The sequence below is a fragment of the Gobius niger genome, assembly GCF_951799975.1.
Source record: "Gobius niger genome assembly, chromosome: 12".
NCBI lineage: Eukaryota > Metazoa > Chordata > Actinopteri > Gobiiformes > Gobiidae > Gobius > Gobius niger.
The window spans coordinates 23,044,117-23,064,149 of record NC_136863.1 but is presented as its reverse complement, the minus strand read 5'-3'; the positions used below and the strand labels follow the sequence as shown (position 1 = coordinate 23,064,149).

Below are 20,033 nucleotides of genomic sequence, written 5' to 3'. Positions count from 1 at the left end.
GGACGGATGGAGCGTGAGATCGACAGCGTCAGCAGTGATGCGGTTGCTGTATCGGTCTGTCGTGGTGAAGAGGGAGCTGAGTCAGGGGGCAAAGCTCTCGATTTACCGATCGATCTACGTTCCCACCCTCACCTATGGTCATGAGATTTGGGTCATGACCGAAAGGACAAGATCGCGAATACAAGCGGCCGAAATGAGTTTCCTCCGCAGGGTGGCTGGGCGCACCCTTCGAGATCGGGTGAGGAGCTCAGTTACCCGGGAGGAGCTCGGAGTAGAGTCGCTGCTCCTTCACGTCGAAAGGATCCAGCTGAGGGCATCTGTTCCGGATGCCTCCTGGTCGCCTCCCGCAGGAGGTGTTCCAGGCATGTCCTAGTGGGACAAGGCCTCGTGGAAGACCCAGGACACGGTGGTGGGACTATGTCTCCAAGCTGGCCTGGTGTCGCCTCGGGGTCCTTTTTCTTACATATAGGGAAGGAAACAATTACCCACTGAGAAATGAGTGAAACCTTTCAAAGGACTCGTTAAAACCTTCCCTATATCTAAGAAAAAGGAGCTTTTGTTACATGTTCAAAATGACCAAATAGGCATATTGGTGGTGTATTTATTCATAAATTGTGCAGTGAAATTGGGTCAAATTAGGCACATAGTGAGTGTGAGAGGTGAGTAACAATTACCCACTGAGAAATGAGTGAAACCTTTCAAAGGACTCGTTAAAACCTTCCCTATATGTAAGAAAAAGGAGCTTTTGCTACATGTTCAATATGACGTCATATTGGTAGTGTATTTATTCATAAATTATACAGTGAAATTGGGTCAAATTAGGCACATAGTGAGTGTGAGAGGTGAGTAACAATTACCCACTGAGAAATTAGTGAAACCTTTCAAAGGACTCTTTAAAACCTTCCCTATATGTAAGAAAAAGGACCGTTTGTTACATGTTCAAAATGACCAAATAGGCATATTGGTAGTGTATTTATTCATAAATTGTGCAGTGAAATTGGGTCAAATTAGGCACATAGTGAGTGTGAGAGGTGAGTAACAATTACCCACTGAGAAATTAGTGAAACCTTTCAAAGGACTCGTTAAAACCTTCCCTATATGTAAGAAAAAGGAGCTTTTGTTACATGTTCAAAATGACCAAATAGGCATATTGGTAGTGTATTTATTCATAAATTGTGCAGTGAAATTGGGTCAAATTAGGCACATAGTGAGTGTGAGAGGTGAGTAACAATTACCCACTGAGTAATGAGTGAAACCTTTCAAAGGACTCGTTAAAACCTTCCCTATATGTAAGAAAAAGGAGCTTTTGCTACATGTTCAATATGACGTCATGTTGGTTGTGTATTTATTCATAAATTATACAGTGAAATTGGGTCAAATTAGGCACATAGTGAGTGTGAGAGGTGAGTAACAATTACCCACTGAGAAATGAGTGAAACCTTTCAAAGGACTCGTTAAAACCTTCCCTATATCTAAGAAAAAGGAGCTTTTGTTACATGTTCAAAATGACCAAATAGGCATATTGGTAGTGTATTTATTCATAAATTGTGCAGTGAAATTGGGTGAAATTAGGCACATAGTGAGTGTGAGAGGTGAGTAACAATTACCCACTGAGAAATGAGTGAAACCTTTCAAAGGACTCGTTAAAACCTTCCCTATATGTAAGAAAAAGGAGCTTTTGCTACATGTTCAATATGACGTCATATTGGTAGTGTATTTATTCATAAATTATACAGTGAAATTGGGTCAAATTAGGCACATAGTGAGTGTGAGAGGTGAGTAACAATTAGCCACTGAGAAATGAGTGAAACCTTTCAAAGGACTCTTTAAAACCTTCCCTATATGTAAGAAAAAGGACCGTTTGTTACATGTTCAAAATGACCAAATAGACATATTGGTAGTGTATTTATTCATAAATTCTACAGTGAAATTGGGTCAAATTAGGCACATAGTGAGTGTGAGAGGTGAGTAACAATTACCCACTGAGAAATTAGTGAAACCTTTCAAAGGACTCGTTAAAACCTTCCCTATATGTAAGAAAAAGGAGCTTTTGTTACATGTTCAAAATGACCAAATAGGCATATTGGTAGTGTATTTATTCATAAATTGTGCAGTGAAATTGGGTCAAATTAGGCACATAGTGAGTGTGAGAGGTGAGTAACAATTACCCACTGAGTAATGAGTGAAACCTTTCAAACGACTCGTTAAAACCTTCCCTATATGTAAGAAAAAGGAGCTTTTGCTACATGTTCAATATGACGTCATGTTGGTTGTGTATTTATTCATAAATTATACAGTGAATTTGGGTCAAATTAGGCACATAGTGAGTGTGAGAGGTGAGTAACAATTACCCACTGAGAAATGAGTGAAACCTTTCAAAGGACTCGTTAAAACCTTCCCTATATCTAAGAAAAAGGAGCTTTTGTTACATGTTCAAAATGACCAAATAGGCATATTGGTAGTGTATTTATTCATAAATTGTGCAGTGAAATTGGGTGAAATTAGGCACATAGTGAGTGTGAGAGGTGAGTAACAATTACCCACTGAGAAATTAGTGAAACCTTTCAAAGGACTCTTTAAAACCTTCCCTATATCTAAGAAAAAGGACCGTTTGTTACATGTTCAAAATGACCAAATAGGCATATTGGTAGTTTATTTATTCATAAATTATACAGTGAAATTGGGTGAAATTAGGCACATAGTGAGTGTGAGAGGTGAGTAACAATTACCCACTGAGAAATTAGTGAAACCTTTCAAAGGACTCTTTAAAACCTTCCCTATATCTAAGAAAAAGGACCGTTTGTTACATGTTCAAAATGACCAAATAGGCATATTGGTAGTGTATTTATTCATAAATTGTGCAGTGAAATTGGGTCAAATTAGGCCCATAGTGAGTGTGAGAGGTGAGTAACAATTACCCACTGAGAAATGAGTGAAACCTTTCAAAGGACTCGTTAAAACCTTCCCTATATGTAAGAAAAAGGACCGTTTGTTACATGTTCAAAATGACCAAATAGGCATATTGGTAGTGTATTTATTCATAAATTATACAGTGAAATTGGGTGAAATTAGGCACATAGTGAGTGTGAGAGGTGAGTAACAATTACCCACTGAGAAATGAGTGAAACCTTTCAAAGGACTCGTTAAAACCTTCCCTATATGTAAGAAAAAGGACCGTTTGTTACATGTTCAAAATGACCAAATAGGCATATTGGTAGTGTATTTATTCATAAATTATACAGTGAAATTGGGTGAAATTAGGCACATAGTGAGTGTGAGAGGTGAGTAACAATTACCCACTGAGAAATGAGTGAAACCTTTCAAAGGACTCTTTAAAACCTTCCCTATATGTAAGAAAAAGGACCGTTTGTTACATGTTCAAAATGACCAAATAGGCATATTGGTAGTGTATTTATTCATAAATTATACAGTGAAATTGGGTGAAATTAGGCACATAGTGAGTGTAAGAGGTGAGTAACAATTACCCACTGAGAAATCAGTGAAACCTTTCAAAGGACTCTTTAAAACCTTCCCTATGTCTAAGAAAAATGAGCTTTTGTCACATTTTCAAATTGACCAAATAGGCATATTGGTAGTGTATTTATTCATAAATTATACAGTGAAATTGGGTCAAATTAGGCACATAGTGAGTGTGAGAGGTGAGTAACAATTAGCCACTTAGAAATGAGTGAAACCTTTAAAAAGGATTCTTCAGTACCATCCGAAATGTAGAAAAAAATCCACTTTAGAGGATATAATACATTGTTGACGGTCCCTAATTAGTCGTGCATTGGCCTAGCGTGTTAGTCTTATTGATCTACGCTGAAGAGGACGTACATTATATTGTTGACGGTCCCTAACTATCTCTGCATTCGTGGTAATAATCTACGCTTAAGAGGACGTACAATACATTGTTGACGGTCCCTAACCGTGAGCGCATTGGGCTACCGTATCAGCGGTAATAGTCACGCACAACAAAACAGCATTACGGCTGGCTTGACTGGCATTTTGCGGATGACGGCTCACTTGACCGCAGTGGAGGACAGGGGCGGCGATGGAAGGGGCTGCGCGCAGTGGCGGCGGGGCGAGAGTATTTGGCGGGTTTGGTTTGTGACAGCGGTTCCTCTGATTCAGACGGGATCCTGTATGATGCGGGGTTATGTGCAAAATGTGCATATGGTATGTTTTTAAGCGCACAACATTGAACTTGGCAAATGAGAAACACACCCCCACTTCCAAGGTTTACCTGCCTATAGTGCCTTCGCTTAAGAGTGCCAGTACTTTTCAACATACAGCATGGAAACAGCTTTCTGCAACGTTACTTATATTAGACCGGTTTCTCACTCGTGACCTCATGATTGATTTTTTGCGGACCAAAGGGTTGCTTTGGTAGGTCTGACAGATGTGACAGTCACTCTTTTACGACTGTCAGTTGTTGACGGTGAGCTGGGCGCGCATCCTTTTGTCAAATGTTGGATATGAACGCCTTAACAGACATGTAGGCTATAAAATGATCGGATTTTGCCAGTGCAGCATGATTTCTTCGGCGAGAGCAAGGGGGGCGTGTGGTCTGCGAAGTGCATGTGAATTGGAGTAGAGAGACCTTACTTCATGGCGTCACGCAGTTGGAGCGACGTCACCACCGTCTGAAAAGGCGTCAGGTGGAGATACAGCGTGGGCGGCCAGACGAATAATTGGAACCCCCACCACCACCACCTCCACCACCATGCTTGGGTATACACATTACATAACATATTGAGGTACAATCATCCTGCTTGTATGCATTTGGAGATGTGTTGACTTAGGATGAGTTACAGACCGGGTGCAGGTTCATTCAGTGCATCATCACTGACTTTTCTTTTTGGTGACCACACAGATAACATTTGCCCGCATTAGGTAGGACCTTACGACACTTGCTCATGATCAAAACCACCCACCCCCTGTATCTTACACAAATCTGTGTCCAGGGCTAAATCAAAGGTCCGAATGAGGAGCGGCTCCACTAGGGCTGAAACAACTAATCGATTAATCGACAACTAATCGATTACTAAAATAGTTGTCAACTATTCCAGTAATCGATTAATCGTTTTCTAGTAAACACAGACTAAAATTGAGCAAAAAAGACATGACAATTATGTATTTTGGATGAAAACCTACTTTGTTTTTTAAAGTTAGGGTCTGCAGTGTTTTGTACATCGTAAATTTCATAAATATCTGTCTTTGTCTCGTCCAATCAAAGCAGAATTAGCATAAAGAGCCTCCTACAAACGTTTACTTTAAGTTTACTCCATCCGCCTGTCCTCAAGCCGTGCCACTTTAGCTTTATGTGATAAAAAAATTGAAAAAAATACAATTTCCATGCACCTTTCACAGCCAAGCGATTAATCGATTAATCGTAAAAATAATCGGTCGATTAATCAATTACCAAAATAATCGTTAGTTGCAGCCCTAGGCTCCACTAGATTAGGCCCACACTTACCCAGGAAATGATCAGACGCCTTTCACAAGATCAGGGTGTCTGCAGGGCATCAAAAAGCCATAAAAGTAAAAAAAAAAAAATTCTGCCAAAATCAATACCTTAAATGTAATTGAAAAAAACATTACATTGAATTCAAACTGGCATTAAATCTAAATTTATTGGAAAATTCGGACATGGCTCAAACATCTGTACGGTATAAGTTCATCGAAAATACCAAATTAGGCATTAAAATGGTATCAGATTTGACTTGTCTGTATAAACCCTGAAGATACAGTTGTCAAAGAGATGTTGAAAAGGGGTCATAATTTGAGCGTCATCTTGCACATTGTGAAATATCCATAAATCATCTTTTTGACTAAATGTGTAATAATTTCATAGATGACAGTTGACTTTTGTTTTTGTTTTTTTTGTCTTCTATTGTTTGTGTTTCCTTTTGATTTTTTTTATCTTCCGAAGAAAACAAGATTAAATCATTATTAATGGTCACTTGTGGAGAAAGTCTGCCTATTCGCGGTGGACCACATGCTCAGCGCTGTCTTGGCTCAGTCACAAGTGCAACAACACGACAAACTGCTGAGTGGAGTATGTTTATAAGGGCCCTCAATATTAGCCTCAGAGCTGCAAGTGTTTCTTCAAAGCATTCTAATATTTTTTTTTTTTAGATCAATACGCTGACCACACAACAAGAACAGGCCTGGGGCACAGACACTTAAAGTGATTCAGGGTAGATTGGCTTACGCAGTTGTGCTCTGTTTTGTTTTGCATCTCTCATAACCTCCAGATAAACTAGACTAGAGTATTGTAGGGCATGGACCTTCCTTAACCAGAAATCAATTCTAAATCACTTTAAAGTTAAGGATGTTAAGGTGTACTAAAACTCTGTAATCAACCTTTAGTGTTAGAGTATTGTGGCATTTAGGCTTGCCACATTGTTAAACTTTATAGAGGTGCTGTTGTGAGCCAGTGTTGAATGTTGCCATGGAAAGTCTTTTTGTGCCTCTCATTATGATTACTGAGCAGGAAAACTTGTTGCCATGATCACAGCCATGATGCATGTAGACCTGACACTCCAGCGTTTCTCACAATGGTTAAAAGTTTATTAGTGTCATCTATAACTTGGGCAATTTTTTTTCTCCAAGCGAGAAAAGGAAAAAAAACATGGCTACTGGTTTCACGGAAGAAATCTGAGTATTGATCGAAGGAAGAAATGTATCCTTTTAGTGTTATGTATGAGGATAGGATAGGATATAGATAATAAATAAGATCATAATTTCACAAACCACAAAGTCCATTAAAGCAGCATTTGTTTCAGCCTAACTTAGCCAGACAGATGAGTCGCTGTGAATCTAAATGCTAATATTCTTTGTGGGAGATATTTCTGCCAAGTGGCTCATTCTGCTGTGTCATTATAGGGCTTTGTGCATGAAATAGGCTGACTCCAAATTGACTAACACTTCGGCACATCGCTCTGTAAACCTAATTGATTTCTGCTGAGGGTTTGGCCCAGGTTCAAGTGTGAGAGTGTGTGTTTTAAAGTTGGGAGTAGGTTTGAAAAATGTGCAACACAAGGAGTGTCCTGGTGCTCGAAACCATATGTTGACAATTCAATATGACTTTTAGCTGAACTAATAATAATAATAATGCATTAGTTTTATATAGCACTTTTTCAGACGCTCAAAGTCGCTTTACAGTTTCGTGCATTATTCGTTCACACCATACTCTGTGATGGTAGGCTACTATTGTAGTCACAGCTGCCCTGGGATAGACTGACGGAAGCGAGGCTACCAGTCTGCGCCATCGGCCCCTCCGACCACCACCAACCACTCACTCACTCACTCACTACATTCACCCCAGGCTTCCTGGTGTTCCCAAACGGTCTCCCATCCAAGTACCAACCAGGCCCTCCTCTGCTTAGTTTCTGAGATCTGCCGGGATCAGGCAGAGCAAAGGCGGTACGGCTTCTTTTTGCTGATCATTATTAATTATTTAAGCTCAGATGACATGTTGAGTTGATTACTTCTGCATGATTTTGTGGTATTGTAAATTTCATTGCAACGGTTACAATAAGCAAATCTTGACGCTGCAATTATTTGCATTATATCATGTGTTCTGAAAACAATCTCTCTCCATCATGTAATGATAGATGCAGCCGGCGGGATGATAATGTCTGGCCTCAAGAAAAAGCCAGAATGCTCACTCCAGCCACTAGGGGGCAGCTTAAACTAAAATATGGAAAGAATTCCACACGTGTCCAGCGGAGTGCACTAACATAATAAGAGATCAGGATATAAACAGCTTGTTAGAGCCATGTGGTAAATGGTCAGTCTGCCCCAGGGCGGCTGTGGCTACAAATGTAGTGTACCACCATCGAGTGTGGAGTGAATGAATAATGACTTTATGTAGCACTTTGAGAGACGTGTGACACAGGCTGATAAAGCACGAAGTATAAGCCGTTGTTATTTGGCCACAGTAGGGCTGGGCGATATGGACCAAAAGCCATATCCCGATATATTTTGGTTGAATATTGATATACGATGTGCATCCTGATATTTTTTCCGCAAAGTGAGAGCTGTGAAATGAAATGTTAAGTCAAAGTCAGAGCCAAATACGAGTAGTTTTATTGAAAGCTCACTATAAAATGTAAACATAAACACGTATAACAAAGCTCCGTATGGTGCACATTTAAAAAAATAATAATCTTGAAATAAAAATAGCCTGTAAAATAATTATTACAGCGCAAATTTGAACTATATCTATATATGCGATATGTTAATCCTTCTGAACTTGTTTAAAATGTCCACTTAAATCCAGATAGATACATATATATATATATATATATATATATATATATATATATATATATATATATATATACACACATTTGTATAAATATATGAGCAAGATAAAAATTGTGCATATGTAATAAGAGATCTGCGGTCGTATTTATATGACATGATTTGTCTAGTACGTTGAGCAATAGATGCTCAGACCGAGAGTGAGTGCGAGAGGGAGAGGAGGCTTCAGACTGGGAATCAGAGGATGCCACAGGAGACTGAAGGCAGGAAATGAAGGTTTGCAGAAAGTGCTGCGTCAGTTGGACACACAAAGAGGGCGCACCGGTTGCAAAACGTCAGAACAGCAAAGTGGAGCACATATATGATCCGCGCAGCTCGATATTATGGACACTGGTGCTGTGATACAGTTTCATTCTGACTCTTGCTGTTCCACTCAAACTAGTCTTACCTGATGAACAACAACTTCAGCTAGAAACTTGTTTCTGTGTGTTTGTGTTTTCAAGATCATTGTCATGGTTGATTTGGAACATTGACTGTCATGGTCTTTCTTCTTTTGAGGTAGTCCATTTATTTTTATTGGATGTAGCTTTTAATTCGAAATGGTCAATTTTAGACATTAAAAAAAACTTTAAAATAGAGGAGCATATTTCCAATGTCAAACTTTCTTGTTTGCTCAAGCTGTGACAGGCGTGTCTCTGTGGTTTGCAAACTTGTTGGTGGCTAATCTTTATATTATTATATTAGTTTCGTCCTTCTTCTTTAAATTTTGATTTTGATTTTTCTTATTTTGTAATGCTTTTTATAGATATTGAGAGTGATTTCTTGTTGTTGTCATTTGTAAAGTGACATGTGCTTCCCATGTGGTCAGAGAGTGACTCTGGTGCCAGGATTATTGCTGGCTGACTGAATGGGAACTAGTGGTCCACACCAGACAGTGTTCGGCTGCCCTGCCTTTGGATGGGTGCACAACAATCCAAAGCAACATGCACTGCTGTGTGTGTGTATGCATTATTATTCTTTCCTTTTGAGTAATGACGTGCACTACCATTGTATCACTTTCTGTTTTTGTTGACTCGAGACCAGACAAATTAGTCTGATTATCACAGAGGATAATGGCAATAAACCTCACACCTTGTATAATCCAAAGCAATTTATCGTAATAAGAAGTCAATACATTGCCTGACGTATTAAACAACATGACAAATGCATGAGTCAGAAACAGCGCTCCAGGATCAATGATCATTATACAGTATTAATTGCATGCTCAGCTGTGATGGTTCGTTCTCATGTTTGGAGCCTGTTTGTGTGGAGAGTTTGTTTGTATTCTGGCTTATCGCCCCTTGTCTGCTCTGTGCATCGCTAGTGCCTGTGTATGTGGGTCCTGCACAGTCCATGCATTGGTTTGTTTATTTCACGGCCTCAGCTGCCATTGTAAACACTGAATAATTGGCCGAGATTGAGATTCTGCTGTCCTTGTTTAGCCTCACTGAGCTGTGTCTGATTTCCTCTTGTAATAGATAAGGTTTGGTTACCCTCAGTCAGGGGTAGGCATGTTTGCACTGTCTTAGTAATAAGATGGGCGCTGAGCCTCTCCAAACTATGCCCTATGTACAAATAGCAGTGTTGTTCCCAACATAAAAATGAGGTGTTGTGTGCAGTCACGTTTTTCAAAACATCATTGACAAAAACATTTCCAAAAACTGTATTTTTGCTGGCAGATCATAATTGTAGCCCCAGGTTGGGTCAAGTGTCCTGACCACTATTATGAAAGTGGATGCATTTGCGTGAACTGCGTAACATTTTCACGGCTAATAGCTGGGAGTAATAATGATAAACACTGTTTCTGAGAAAGAAGTAAAAGAAGTAAAGCATGTCAGCGTATTTCATTTGTCAAAAACCTTCAGGGAAATATCCATTGAGACTGTTGACCTTGTGTTTGCTGCTGACCAGGCCTCCCCTCTGCGCTCCAGGCTTTTATCACGGACTGAAGCTGCAACCACAGGGAGCCCTTTGTTGAACGCCCCCTCAGCTTGCCTTGTGCATAACACTGTTTTCCCCCAACCTCCCCTTTGTTATAGGGCTGCAGAAAAACTTGACTTGTTATTATTTTTCCCTGGTCTCGACTCCCACAGTGCGCCCCGGCCGTGCTGTGCCCTGTATCTCATTATAAAAAGCCTGAGGTAAATTGGCTGGAATAGAAAAGGTTTCAGAGGCGCAATTCCCCTGTCTGACCGATAGAGGGCAGCCAAGTCCAATGTTTTGCTTTTAGGTGAAAGGGTCCTTTGTGGTTCAGCGTTTGACACACTGTTGATGAAAATGACGGAATACTTTGGCTCTGACGTGATGTTTGTCTTTTGAAATTACTTTTTATGGGGGGGAGGGGGTTGCAATTCAAGGCAACTTTATTTATATCGTGCATTTCGTACACATTATGTTTTGTGTGTGTGTATAGTTTCACATTGTAAACCTGAACGTGATCAAATCCTTTTCAATTTCGAACAAGTGTTATTGTGTTAATGCAGCTACGTGAATGAGGTCAAAGTTCAAAAACAGGGGCCAGGGGTCACACATTAATCAATTAAACATATACCACTTAGCTAATGAGATTCACACACCCATCCCCTCACACACACACACACACACCCTTACAGCCGACTAATGTGGCCACTGGCTGCTCTCGTCACATCTGATATATAGCAACACAATTTTGGCAAGTCAAGAAATGAATCCATACAACCTTGTAAAATCCTCATTAGTATTCTAGGTAGGTGCTCCTTTATCTTTAAACATACACACACACACTTTAAATTGCAATTACCCACCCACCACACAGCCGGGCCTTTTGCCTTTGAGTGCATTCTCTCTCTTACTAAAGCACAGAAAGTGTAAGTTGCTTATCAGAGTGTCTGGTAGATAAATTACAGGCACTCAACAGTAAACTGCACTGGGGCGCTCGGTGGGCCTAAGTGTGTCTCACCAACATAAACGAAAGCGCACTTGTACACCCACTGTAAGTGTTGTAGCTCTCAGGTGGGAGGATGGAAAAAAAGGCTCCCAGACAGATCAGTGACTAATCTAAATGTCTAACAATTATACACAGTTATTGCTGTATCAGGCCTGTCGTTGGGTCTTAAATACCAACTCACTTATTATACGGAGGATGAGTAATTTAATCCGATATTCCAATTTTGCACGTCTGTCCTTAAAGCAATTGACATTTTAAACAGTTATTAATTTAACCACAAAGTAGGTTGATATACACAATAAACACGACTCACACAGCTACTACTAGAGTCTTGCCATCAGTACTTTTTTAGAAATGTGTTAAATTTAGCAAATGTTATTCAACTTTTGCTTGCAACTTGTTAGGGAAATATGTCTCCATAGCAACTGAGACACGGGGAGAACATGTAAAGGCACAGAATCGAACTCTGGACATTCTTCTTTGACTTTGCTGCCAAACCAAAGTACAGTAAGAGCACAGGCACCACATGAAAGAAAAGCAATAGACAAATGTTGCACACAATGGGTAGAACTGAAATTTACTGATCATATTTTCACTTCTTGTAGAAAAGTAAATTGCCTTAATTATTGGCCGCTTCTTGTCATGTGAAAAGAAGGAAAATGTAAGAGGCTGTGAGTGTATGTGTCTTCCACTTGGTGGCAGTGCACTCCCTCCCGACAGTCAGAATCAGCCTGATGGCACAAAGAATGCAGTTATGCAGCAGCATCCTCCTGCTTCTCCTGTGACACCATTTTAGATCATTTGCTTATAATGTTATAGCTCAATCTCCTATCTTTGCCTGCTACATTACCATCTACCCAATAGTAACCTACTGTCTGGCCAGTTTGCGTCACACTTGTATTTTTGCATGAATACTCCCCCTTTAGAGCATCTACCACCAGGCATCGTAAGGAGAAGTAGGCCGGTTAAAGATAGCTCACGGCAGCCTGAATACTGGCTCCCAAAATATATCTACTCCTAAGTATCATCCCCTCTCCCTCCCCCACTATATTCTTCTTTTGCTCTTTCTAGCGTCGGAAATAGATCAAGAGGATTGGGCCTTTGAATTTGCAAATTGATAGCAGGGGGTGAACGTCCCAAAGCAAAGGCAGGAGAATTGTGTCTGGATTTGGAAGCGTGTGAGCTGAACGGATCACCTTTGGGAATCTCGCTTGAATGTTATCCCAGTTGTAGCAGAAGAATATGGCAATGCAGTCGTTAAATATGGTTTGTTTTGTCTTTAATCCACACCATGGTGCTTTTGACATTACATTTCTTACCAGTTACGTAACACCACGTTAGAAATTACTACTGAACTTCCAAAGGTAGCACTGTGTCAGACTTTCCTGTTTGTGGCTGCTCCAGTTTCCTAGATCAACCCTTGAACTGTGTGCACAATAGTCTCATCCTCCATTTGATGCTCCTGACCATGATCCTGCCTCAAAATCTAGTAAAGGGTCCCCAGGGGATGTGTCCCATAGCTCCTCACAGGTTGCCCCATGAGAACATGAGCCCTGCCTATAGGGACAATGTTAGGCCTACAATTTATGTAGCTTAAAGCACAACCCAATGCTACATTTTAGAATCAAAGACACCTTTTTGACAGAATTTGTGCCGTAAAAACCTCATTTTTCTAGTGTGAAACGAAGAGAAAAATGGGGAGAGACTACCAGCAAAACACTGGGGCAGTGATTCAGTGCACGATACAGGGGCTACTGCAGGATGTGAGCAAAAACTGAGAAAGATCTTTAATAACTGTTTTAAATATTCCGATATTACTGTAATACAGTGTTTTAAGAAACCATTACAGCACAGCATATTCCATTAGATTCTATTAGCTTTAAACACAAATCATAGTTTGCTTTGTTGTTTTCACCAAATTGTGCCAAAAGACAAGACTTTAAAAAGTCATAAATCTGGTACAAAACTGACAAAAGAACAACAATAGAACTAAAAATTAACTTTTTAGATGTCAACCAATATATCGGGCCAATATATGGAAATTTTACATCCGATTAAAGGTCGGCATCTCTGGAACTGAACGTGATAGAGACTGTCCCTTTTTTGCATTGAAAAGAGTTCAGTCAGAGCCTTAATATGAGCCCTCCCTAAACCTCTTAGTCCTCAGGAGAGCTGAGAAACATTGCAGTGAAAATCGGTCACAAGTTTGCATACCTGTACAAACTTGTGACCGTATTATATATATTTTATATGTTTTATGTTGCAGACTTTTGCTTATCATTTCGGAGCCATGAGAGATAAAGACTTACCATGTTTTTGTTTTGGAATCTGCTGATTTTTGTCTTTCATACAAGTTTCTTCAGAAGTACCTACTAAACATTAATGTCCTGAATAGTGAGCCATATGTCCCTTATAAAGGCTCCTATTAGGACTAAGCCAACATCTGATCAACACATCTGATCCTTGTACAATTGCATAATGACAATGAAGTTCATTCATAAAGCGCCCCCTGCTGTCACATTTTATGGTTTAAAGCAGAACTAAGTAACTCATGCCCCTAGAGGCCATAAGCGCCACTGCAGGTGTCGTAGCATGTACAGTTTATACTCATTAATTGTCCGTGACAGTAAAGATTACACTGGCAGAAAATACAAAGGGAGAGAGGGATATTGTACATTGTGTCACTCACAACCCAATTACACAAAGAGGATATTTTTTTCACTCGAACTTGGTTGTAAATACTGCTATAGTGGCGCTAGCTCGCAGCTAGCTTTTCCTGTTAGCCTGTTAGCTTCTTCTTCGTGATTCCATTAGTGCGTATTGGGTTTCCGGGTCAGTGGCAGGGAAAGTTGCAAGGGTGGTTTTCTGGCCAGAGACACCAGAGGGAGATGAAAGACCCCCCCAATCATCCCATTAACACTTGTATTACTCCCAGAGGGACTACGAAAAGGATTTATCAAGGTAAACAAGTAACTTAGTTCTGCTTTAAGAAGCATCATATACAGGCTTATACACAGAAATAAAGAAATATATATAGAAAAATCAAAAAATATTGGCCAAAATACAAGACCGTGGGAACCCAGGGTGCTGAGGGTGCTGCAGATCCCCCTGGTGGATAGTTTGCGAACTGCAGGCAATATTAACAAATAGGAAATATGCACATAAAAAGTGTTTTTGGGGTAAATTTTGTCCCTCAGCACCCCCTAGCTAAAATATCTTTCCACGGCTCTGCCAAAATATCAGTGTTGCATATCAGCATCGGCCAATCAAAATCCCCAAAAATCAGCATCGACCTTAGAAAAACCCATATTGGTCGACCTCTAGAACTTTTGCACATTTTGACCTTGGGTGTTTAGCAAAACGTTTGTAAATCTCAGCTAATGGAATACCTCGGTGATCTTGTATTACATTCTGCCTTCTCGCAATTTGGAATTGTGTCACCTAATAATAGCTACAACAATCATTCGGCGATGTATTTGCACCATGGCCCCAAACAAGAATCACCCTCAAAAGTCAATGTAGCTTATCTAAGAATGTGACCCCAAAAATGTGCATACATAAATGAATTAATAATAAAACAGGCTGATTCTCTGGCTGTGTGGAAGAACCGAGGCCCAGCGTGTACTTTGCCCCCCACTGGCCCATATCCACCGAGAAACAGGACAATGGTTTGGCTCTGGGACATGTGTGCCTAATGTAGCTCTTTTATGTGGGAAAGTAGAGACAGCAGCTCGGAGAACGGATCACTGTGTCCTTAGTGCTTGCCCGTGTATCTGTTCCCTGTCGCATGCAGTCCATCAGGAGAGACTGTCTGTGTTGTTGGATGATTTCAAAAGAAATGCTTTCACAACGACAGGCCTATTGTTCGTACCATTCTCAAGCATTTTCAGAAATGCCATTTGAGAAAGACCAAACTGAGGAGAAGAAGAAAATGTTTCTGTTTAAATCAGTCACTCTCAAACCCCTTGATGTAAAAAGACAATTGGCTCGTTGCACAATGTGGCATAGCGCATCCGCCAACCTGAAGTTTCCTATGGATATTAGCTCAGGCCCGTGTTGAATAATCATATTTTCATGGTGGACAGCAAATTCCTGGTCAATCATTTACTGCATGTTAAAAAAGAAAACTTGACGTAGGATCTAAATACTTACACATCTCAAGAAGACATCTATTATAACCAAATTGTTTTGAATCTAAAGGCTAGCATGCAATAAATAATTAAATAGGCCTAAATCACATAATAAATGAAATAATAACTATAGACAAGACGATATGTATATTTGCATCAAAATTTTTAATTGTAATTCATAAAATGAACAACTCACAACTTCAGTCATCGGAACTAGCATAGCCACTACAACATGCAACAAGCCAATAATTAATGTGTGTAAGTATATCCAGTATACACAATATGGGGCAGCAGAGGGAAGGGAGAGTTCAGCTTTTATCCTGGTGGATGAAGTTGTCCTTCAGTCAGTTGGACCTCGCATGGAGTGAGACTAGTAAAATGTATATATATTATTTTCCTGTCAAATCCATGTATAACTAAAATGTGGATCATGGCCTGAATAGACAATTGTGGCTTAAAAATACAAGAATGAAAAAAAAGAATGGGTCTTGCTTCCTCATAGCCCACACATCCTTTCATTTCAAGCTTGAAACAGGGCATTTTGCAGTATTTGCTTAATTCTACCCCTGACCTGTTAATGTCACTTTCCATGTGTATTTAGGCTCCACCCTTAAATCCCATAACTATGCAGATAATACCTGTTCAACAGCTCCTAGTCCATATTTCTGCTGATAATGTATTTCCTGGTCAATATCATTAACCTTATTGTGCCCTTTGTACGCCCCACTGTGCATTTTCACACACTGCGTCACATATACCACACTGCCATACTCCCACACAGCAATATTGAGGTCAGATGGAGAGATGAGACGACCCCCATCACGGCTTCACCCTGTGGCTACGTCCTGCACTGTTTACTCATGTAGAAGCTCCCATCTGCCCAAAAGTGAGGTGAGAAAACACAGGCGAACGCCGTGACAGCCACATAATGACGCAGAACAGTGTCCGCATCCAAAAACGTACAGGTGAGACCCAGCTTTTTGAACAATTGTGTGACAAAGCAAATTAGCCTGAGTAATTGAGTTTTTTAACTTAATTTTTTAACATAATTTTATGTAAAAACAAATGTCTACAAAACTAAATAGTGTCTTAATGTCAACAAACGATGCTAAATCTTCTATGCCCATTTTACTTAGTTTTCTGCCATGTCTTATCCCCCACCAACTAACTTCATGACTTCTACAGCCATAAGTCTCTACTTGGGTCTTCATCTAATGACTGGCTACTTTCACCTACAATAGATTTTACCCAAATATGTCTTAACTCTATCCTAGAATTCAATTAAACAGGAAAAAAAAATCCAGTAAGCTATACAGCATATAGGAAAAAAGGGGCAGCCGATCTGTGCGGCGTTGCCCTGAGATACGGGATGTCGTAATAAGGCAATTGGGAGAAGGAAAGAGAGGCAGAGGGATGGAGAGAGGGGTGGGAGGGGCGCATTTGCTGCGGAGAAAAAGGGGGAGGAGAGAATGACTCAAAGAGAAAGGCATCCGCTTTCCTGCCTCTGAACTGAGCCGCCACCCCTGAGTTTTCACCAGCGGTGGAACAGTCCAACTTGCTGTGGGCTCTGTTGTTGTGCAGAGCTGCAGAAGGCCTGACAGAGCCCAGCAGACACTGTGAGAGGCGAAAGGGGACGTGCATCTACAGACGAGACACACTGGAGAAGGAGCTATTCCCACCGATATTTTCCACCAGCAGCAAGCAACGTATCCAGGGAGAAGATAAAAAGGCAGAAGGAGGCCCGAGAGGAAGCTGACGCTGAAGTGAAAGTGAGAGGCAAGGTGAAGGAGGAGAAGGAAGGAAGGAAGGAAGGGAAGGGAGGGAGGAGAGGACGCTAGGACATGAGGAGGGGCACCTGACTGACATGTCTGCTGCTACAACCAGCTAATCCACTCACACTGCCAGACTGAGCCAGTGCATTTGCCAGGCCTTTTGTGCTGTCCAAAACCAAATCGTGCCCTCCATCCTTTCTTCCCCACTGAGGACAAGAGGAAGAGCGAGGAGGAGGAAGAGGAGGAGAAGGCACGGGAAGAGGAGGGGGTGCCCCTCTCCTCTGCCCAGACACAGCAGCAGCAGCAGCAGCAGCAGCAGAAGCAGCAGCAGCAGCAGCAGCACAGGAATAAGACGAGAAGTCACCTCAAAAAGCCCTGAACTGCTTTGCGTTCTCCCACCGCTCTGCCGCCGCCTCCTGTGGTCCCCGGGCCAGAGAGCGGCTCCCAGGCTCCGCTCATGTCCGTGAACTCAGAGAAATCTTTGTCCCCCGAAAGGTAAATGCCTCCTTCCTCCACCTGTCAGTATCTCTTTCCCCTCAAAGTGTCCTACATGTCCTGGCTTGTTATTGTTAAATCTCTGATGCTGTTCTGTTCTGTATAGCGCCCCCCCCCCCCCCCCCCCCACTCCCCTCCTCCTCCAAGCGCAGTCCAACCACCTACCTTCCCCCTCACCACCTCCATGTTTTGTTTCTGTCTGTGTTTTTTTGCAGCTATTGTCTGGGTCACATTGATTTTTGACTGTATCATGCAACGAATTTCATGTCTGCTTTGTTGCCAAATGCCCCTCAAATCTCGCACGAATCTTCAAACGCACCACCTTTTATAGCTTTTTAACATGCAACCTGCTGGCTCGCTCCTCTTCAAGGTTGCAGCGTTTCTTTTGACAACAATGACAGTCGCACATACACACACCCCGGGCAGCGTGTCGGATGGTGCCAGAGCTTACACAGCAAGAGTGTCAACACACGTCAACATGAGGGGAGCCATGCAGCGGCAGAGGTGCATCTACTAAAACCACTGGACAACAGGCCAACAGAGCACCTCAGATACTACACAATGGCATTTCCAAGCAACTAATGGGCAACGCATGGGCACCAGTTAGGGTTTGTTGGCATTTTCAGTTGTTAGGAAGGCCTAGAGATTGTTGCACATTGAAGATCTATTAGTTCATGGGTATGGAAAAAGATACGATTGTGATTTATTCAGAGAAGCATTGCTATTAACTTTGTGTTTTAAAGTCAGTCTTCAAGTTATTGTGCAGATTTGAAACATTTCTTGGGGCAAACATATGAGAAAAGAGCAATACAAGAATCAGGGTTGTCTTATGGAGCCAAGATGCTGTATGTTACAAATGAAATACACTAAATTGATGGCAGCATTTGCAATTTGCTTTAAGATTTTGAAGTTAAGATTTGTCTTAGATACAAGGTTTCAGATGACATTCACGTCAATAACTTAAGGTGTATATTGTGCAATTGATATGTCACAGGACTATATTGGCAATAGATCTTTGGTGTGGCATAGTAAGGCCATGAAGGACTCATTTTGCAAATATAAAAGGTCTGTTCCATCATTTGTAGGTACTGTTTTTCTCATCTATGGCACCAACAGAAGCTCCAGAAGCAGAGACTGCACTTTTACCACTCGTTCGTTCGTTCTTAAGGTGAAGCCATTGTACTTGCACTAAAATGATCTGATTATCTTGGTGATTTGCTGGTGATTTTTATCACCATAGATGGAAATAGTGTTCCAAGATACTGTGAGCAAGCAACACCTTTTACCCCTAAATCACAGACAGTGTTTCTGCCTGTACTTGCTAATCAAACCTGCTACTTATGTTTAATTAGATGCTCCATCACATAAGAGAAATGAGAATGTAAGGGAAGGGAAGCTTAAAGGCTTAAATGTATTGAATTTGTAACTACAAGGTGCTACTGTACTGTATATTTATGCGGCAAAAAAATGGCTTATTTGGATTGCTGGTTGGCTAGACAATGAAAAAAGTTGGTGAGAAGTTGCCAGTTGACACTATTAATGTTGTTACATTGTGTAATGAGACATAAAATGGAGACCTTGACACTGATGAAGACTTGAATAAAACTGCCCTTGGGTGAAAAATGTACAAGCATACTACATATTCGTGGCACGAGTTACTTCAGCTTATCGCAAAATTCCTTTGGTTAAATATGGTGTCGATCACGGACACATGTCTGAATAACACAAACCCGTATTGTTGCATGGGTGCTTTCCATTCCTGCTCTCCAAACCGGCCAAAGTCATGGCGTGTGTCTAAACCGTCGAAAGCCTAGATTCATTCAGATCTAATTGGAGCGGGCCTGCATTCCTCCTCCCTGAAGTGAATATGCGGAAAGAGCTGGATTTGACGTGCGCTGGAGGGTGTTGTCGGGCCCAGGCAGAGTGTGTGACTCAGGTAGACAGTGACGCTGTGCCAGAGGAGCCCGCGTCCAGACTGGTATTCTCAAAACACGGAGCAATGGACACTTTGATAGACCTAAACATGCTTAATATTTAGGTGTGCCATTTAGGAAAGCAATTCTGAATGACTATGTAACAAATGTGTTCTAGTTTAGATTAGCGCAGACAACACTGAAAGAAGAACGCAAACTAGACTATCAAAAACATACCGAGAATAGTGTGTAGCTTCATTTCTGCAAGTTTGAGTTATCCTGTTTACTTTGGTTGTTACTTCTTCTACTCCCTAAGCGCCCCATTCATTCTGCGTATCTAATGCACCCATTCTGCGTTTATCACGGCACCATTCGTTTGTTAGCATGCCGTTTAAAAAAAAAAAAAAAATGGTGGCTTGCATCTTCCAAGCAAAATATAAGATCAACAAAAGCGTAAAATGAATCGTATAACCCTAGTTTGAAC

The 20,033-nt window shown here is 41.0% G+C and overlaps 1 protein-coding gene across 4 annotated transcripts in view; it reads left to right on the top strand.

The window, feature by feature from the left end:
* Window positions 1–20,033, top strand: part of srpk2 (SRSF protein kinase 2) — a 64,990-nt gene that overhangs the window by 4,967 nt on the left and 39,990 nt on the right. Inside the window, exon 1 of one of the 4 annotated variants that reach the window (XM_079567318.1) lies at window positions 16,887–17,636. The exons of 2 other annotated variants lie outside the window; for them this stretch is intronic. In XM_079567318.1, coding sequence (XP_079423444.1) covers window positions 17,599–17,636 — 38 coding nt within the window. In that variant the 5' untranslated portion in view covers window positions 16,887–17,598. Of the gene's footprint in view, window positions 1–16,886; window positions 17,637–20,033 lie in introns of those variants that run through there. One more of the 4 variants, XM_079567317.1, reaches the window with a different exon arrangement.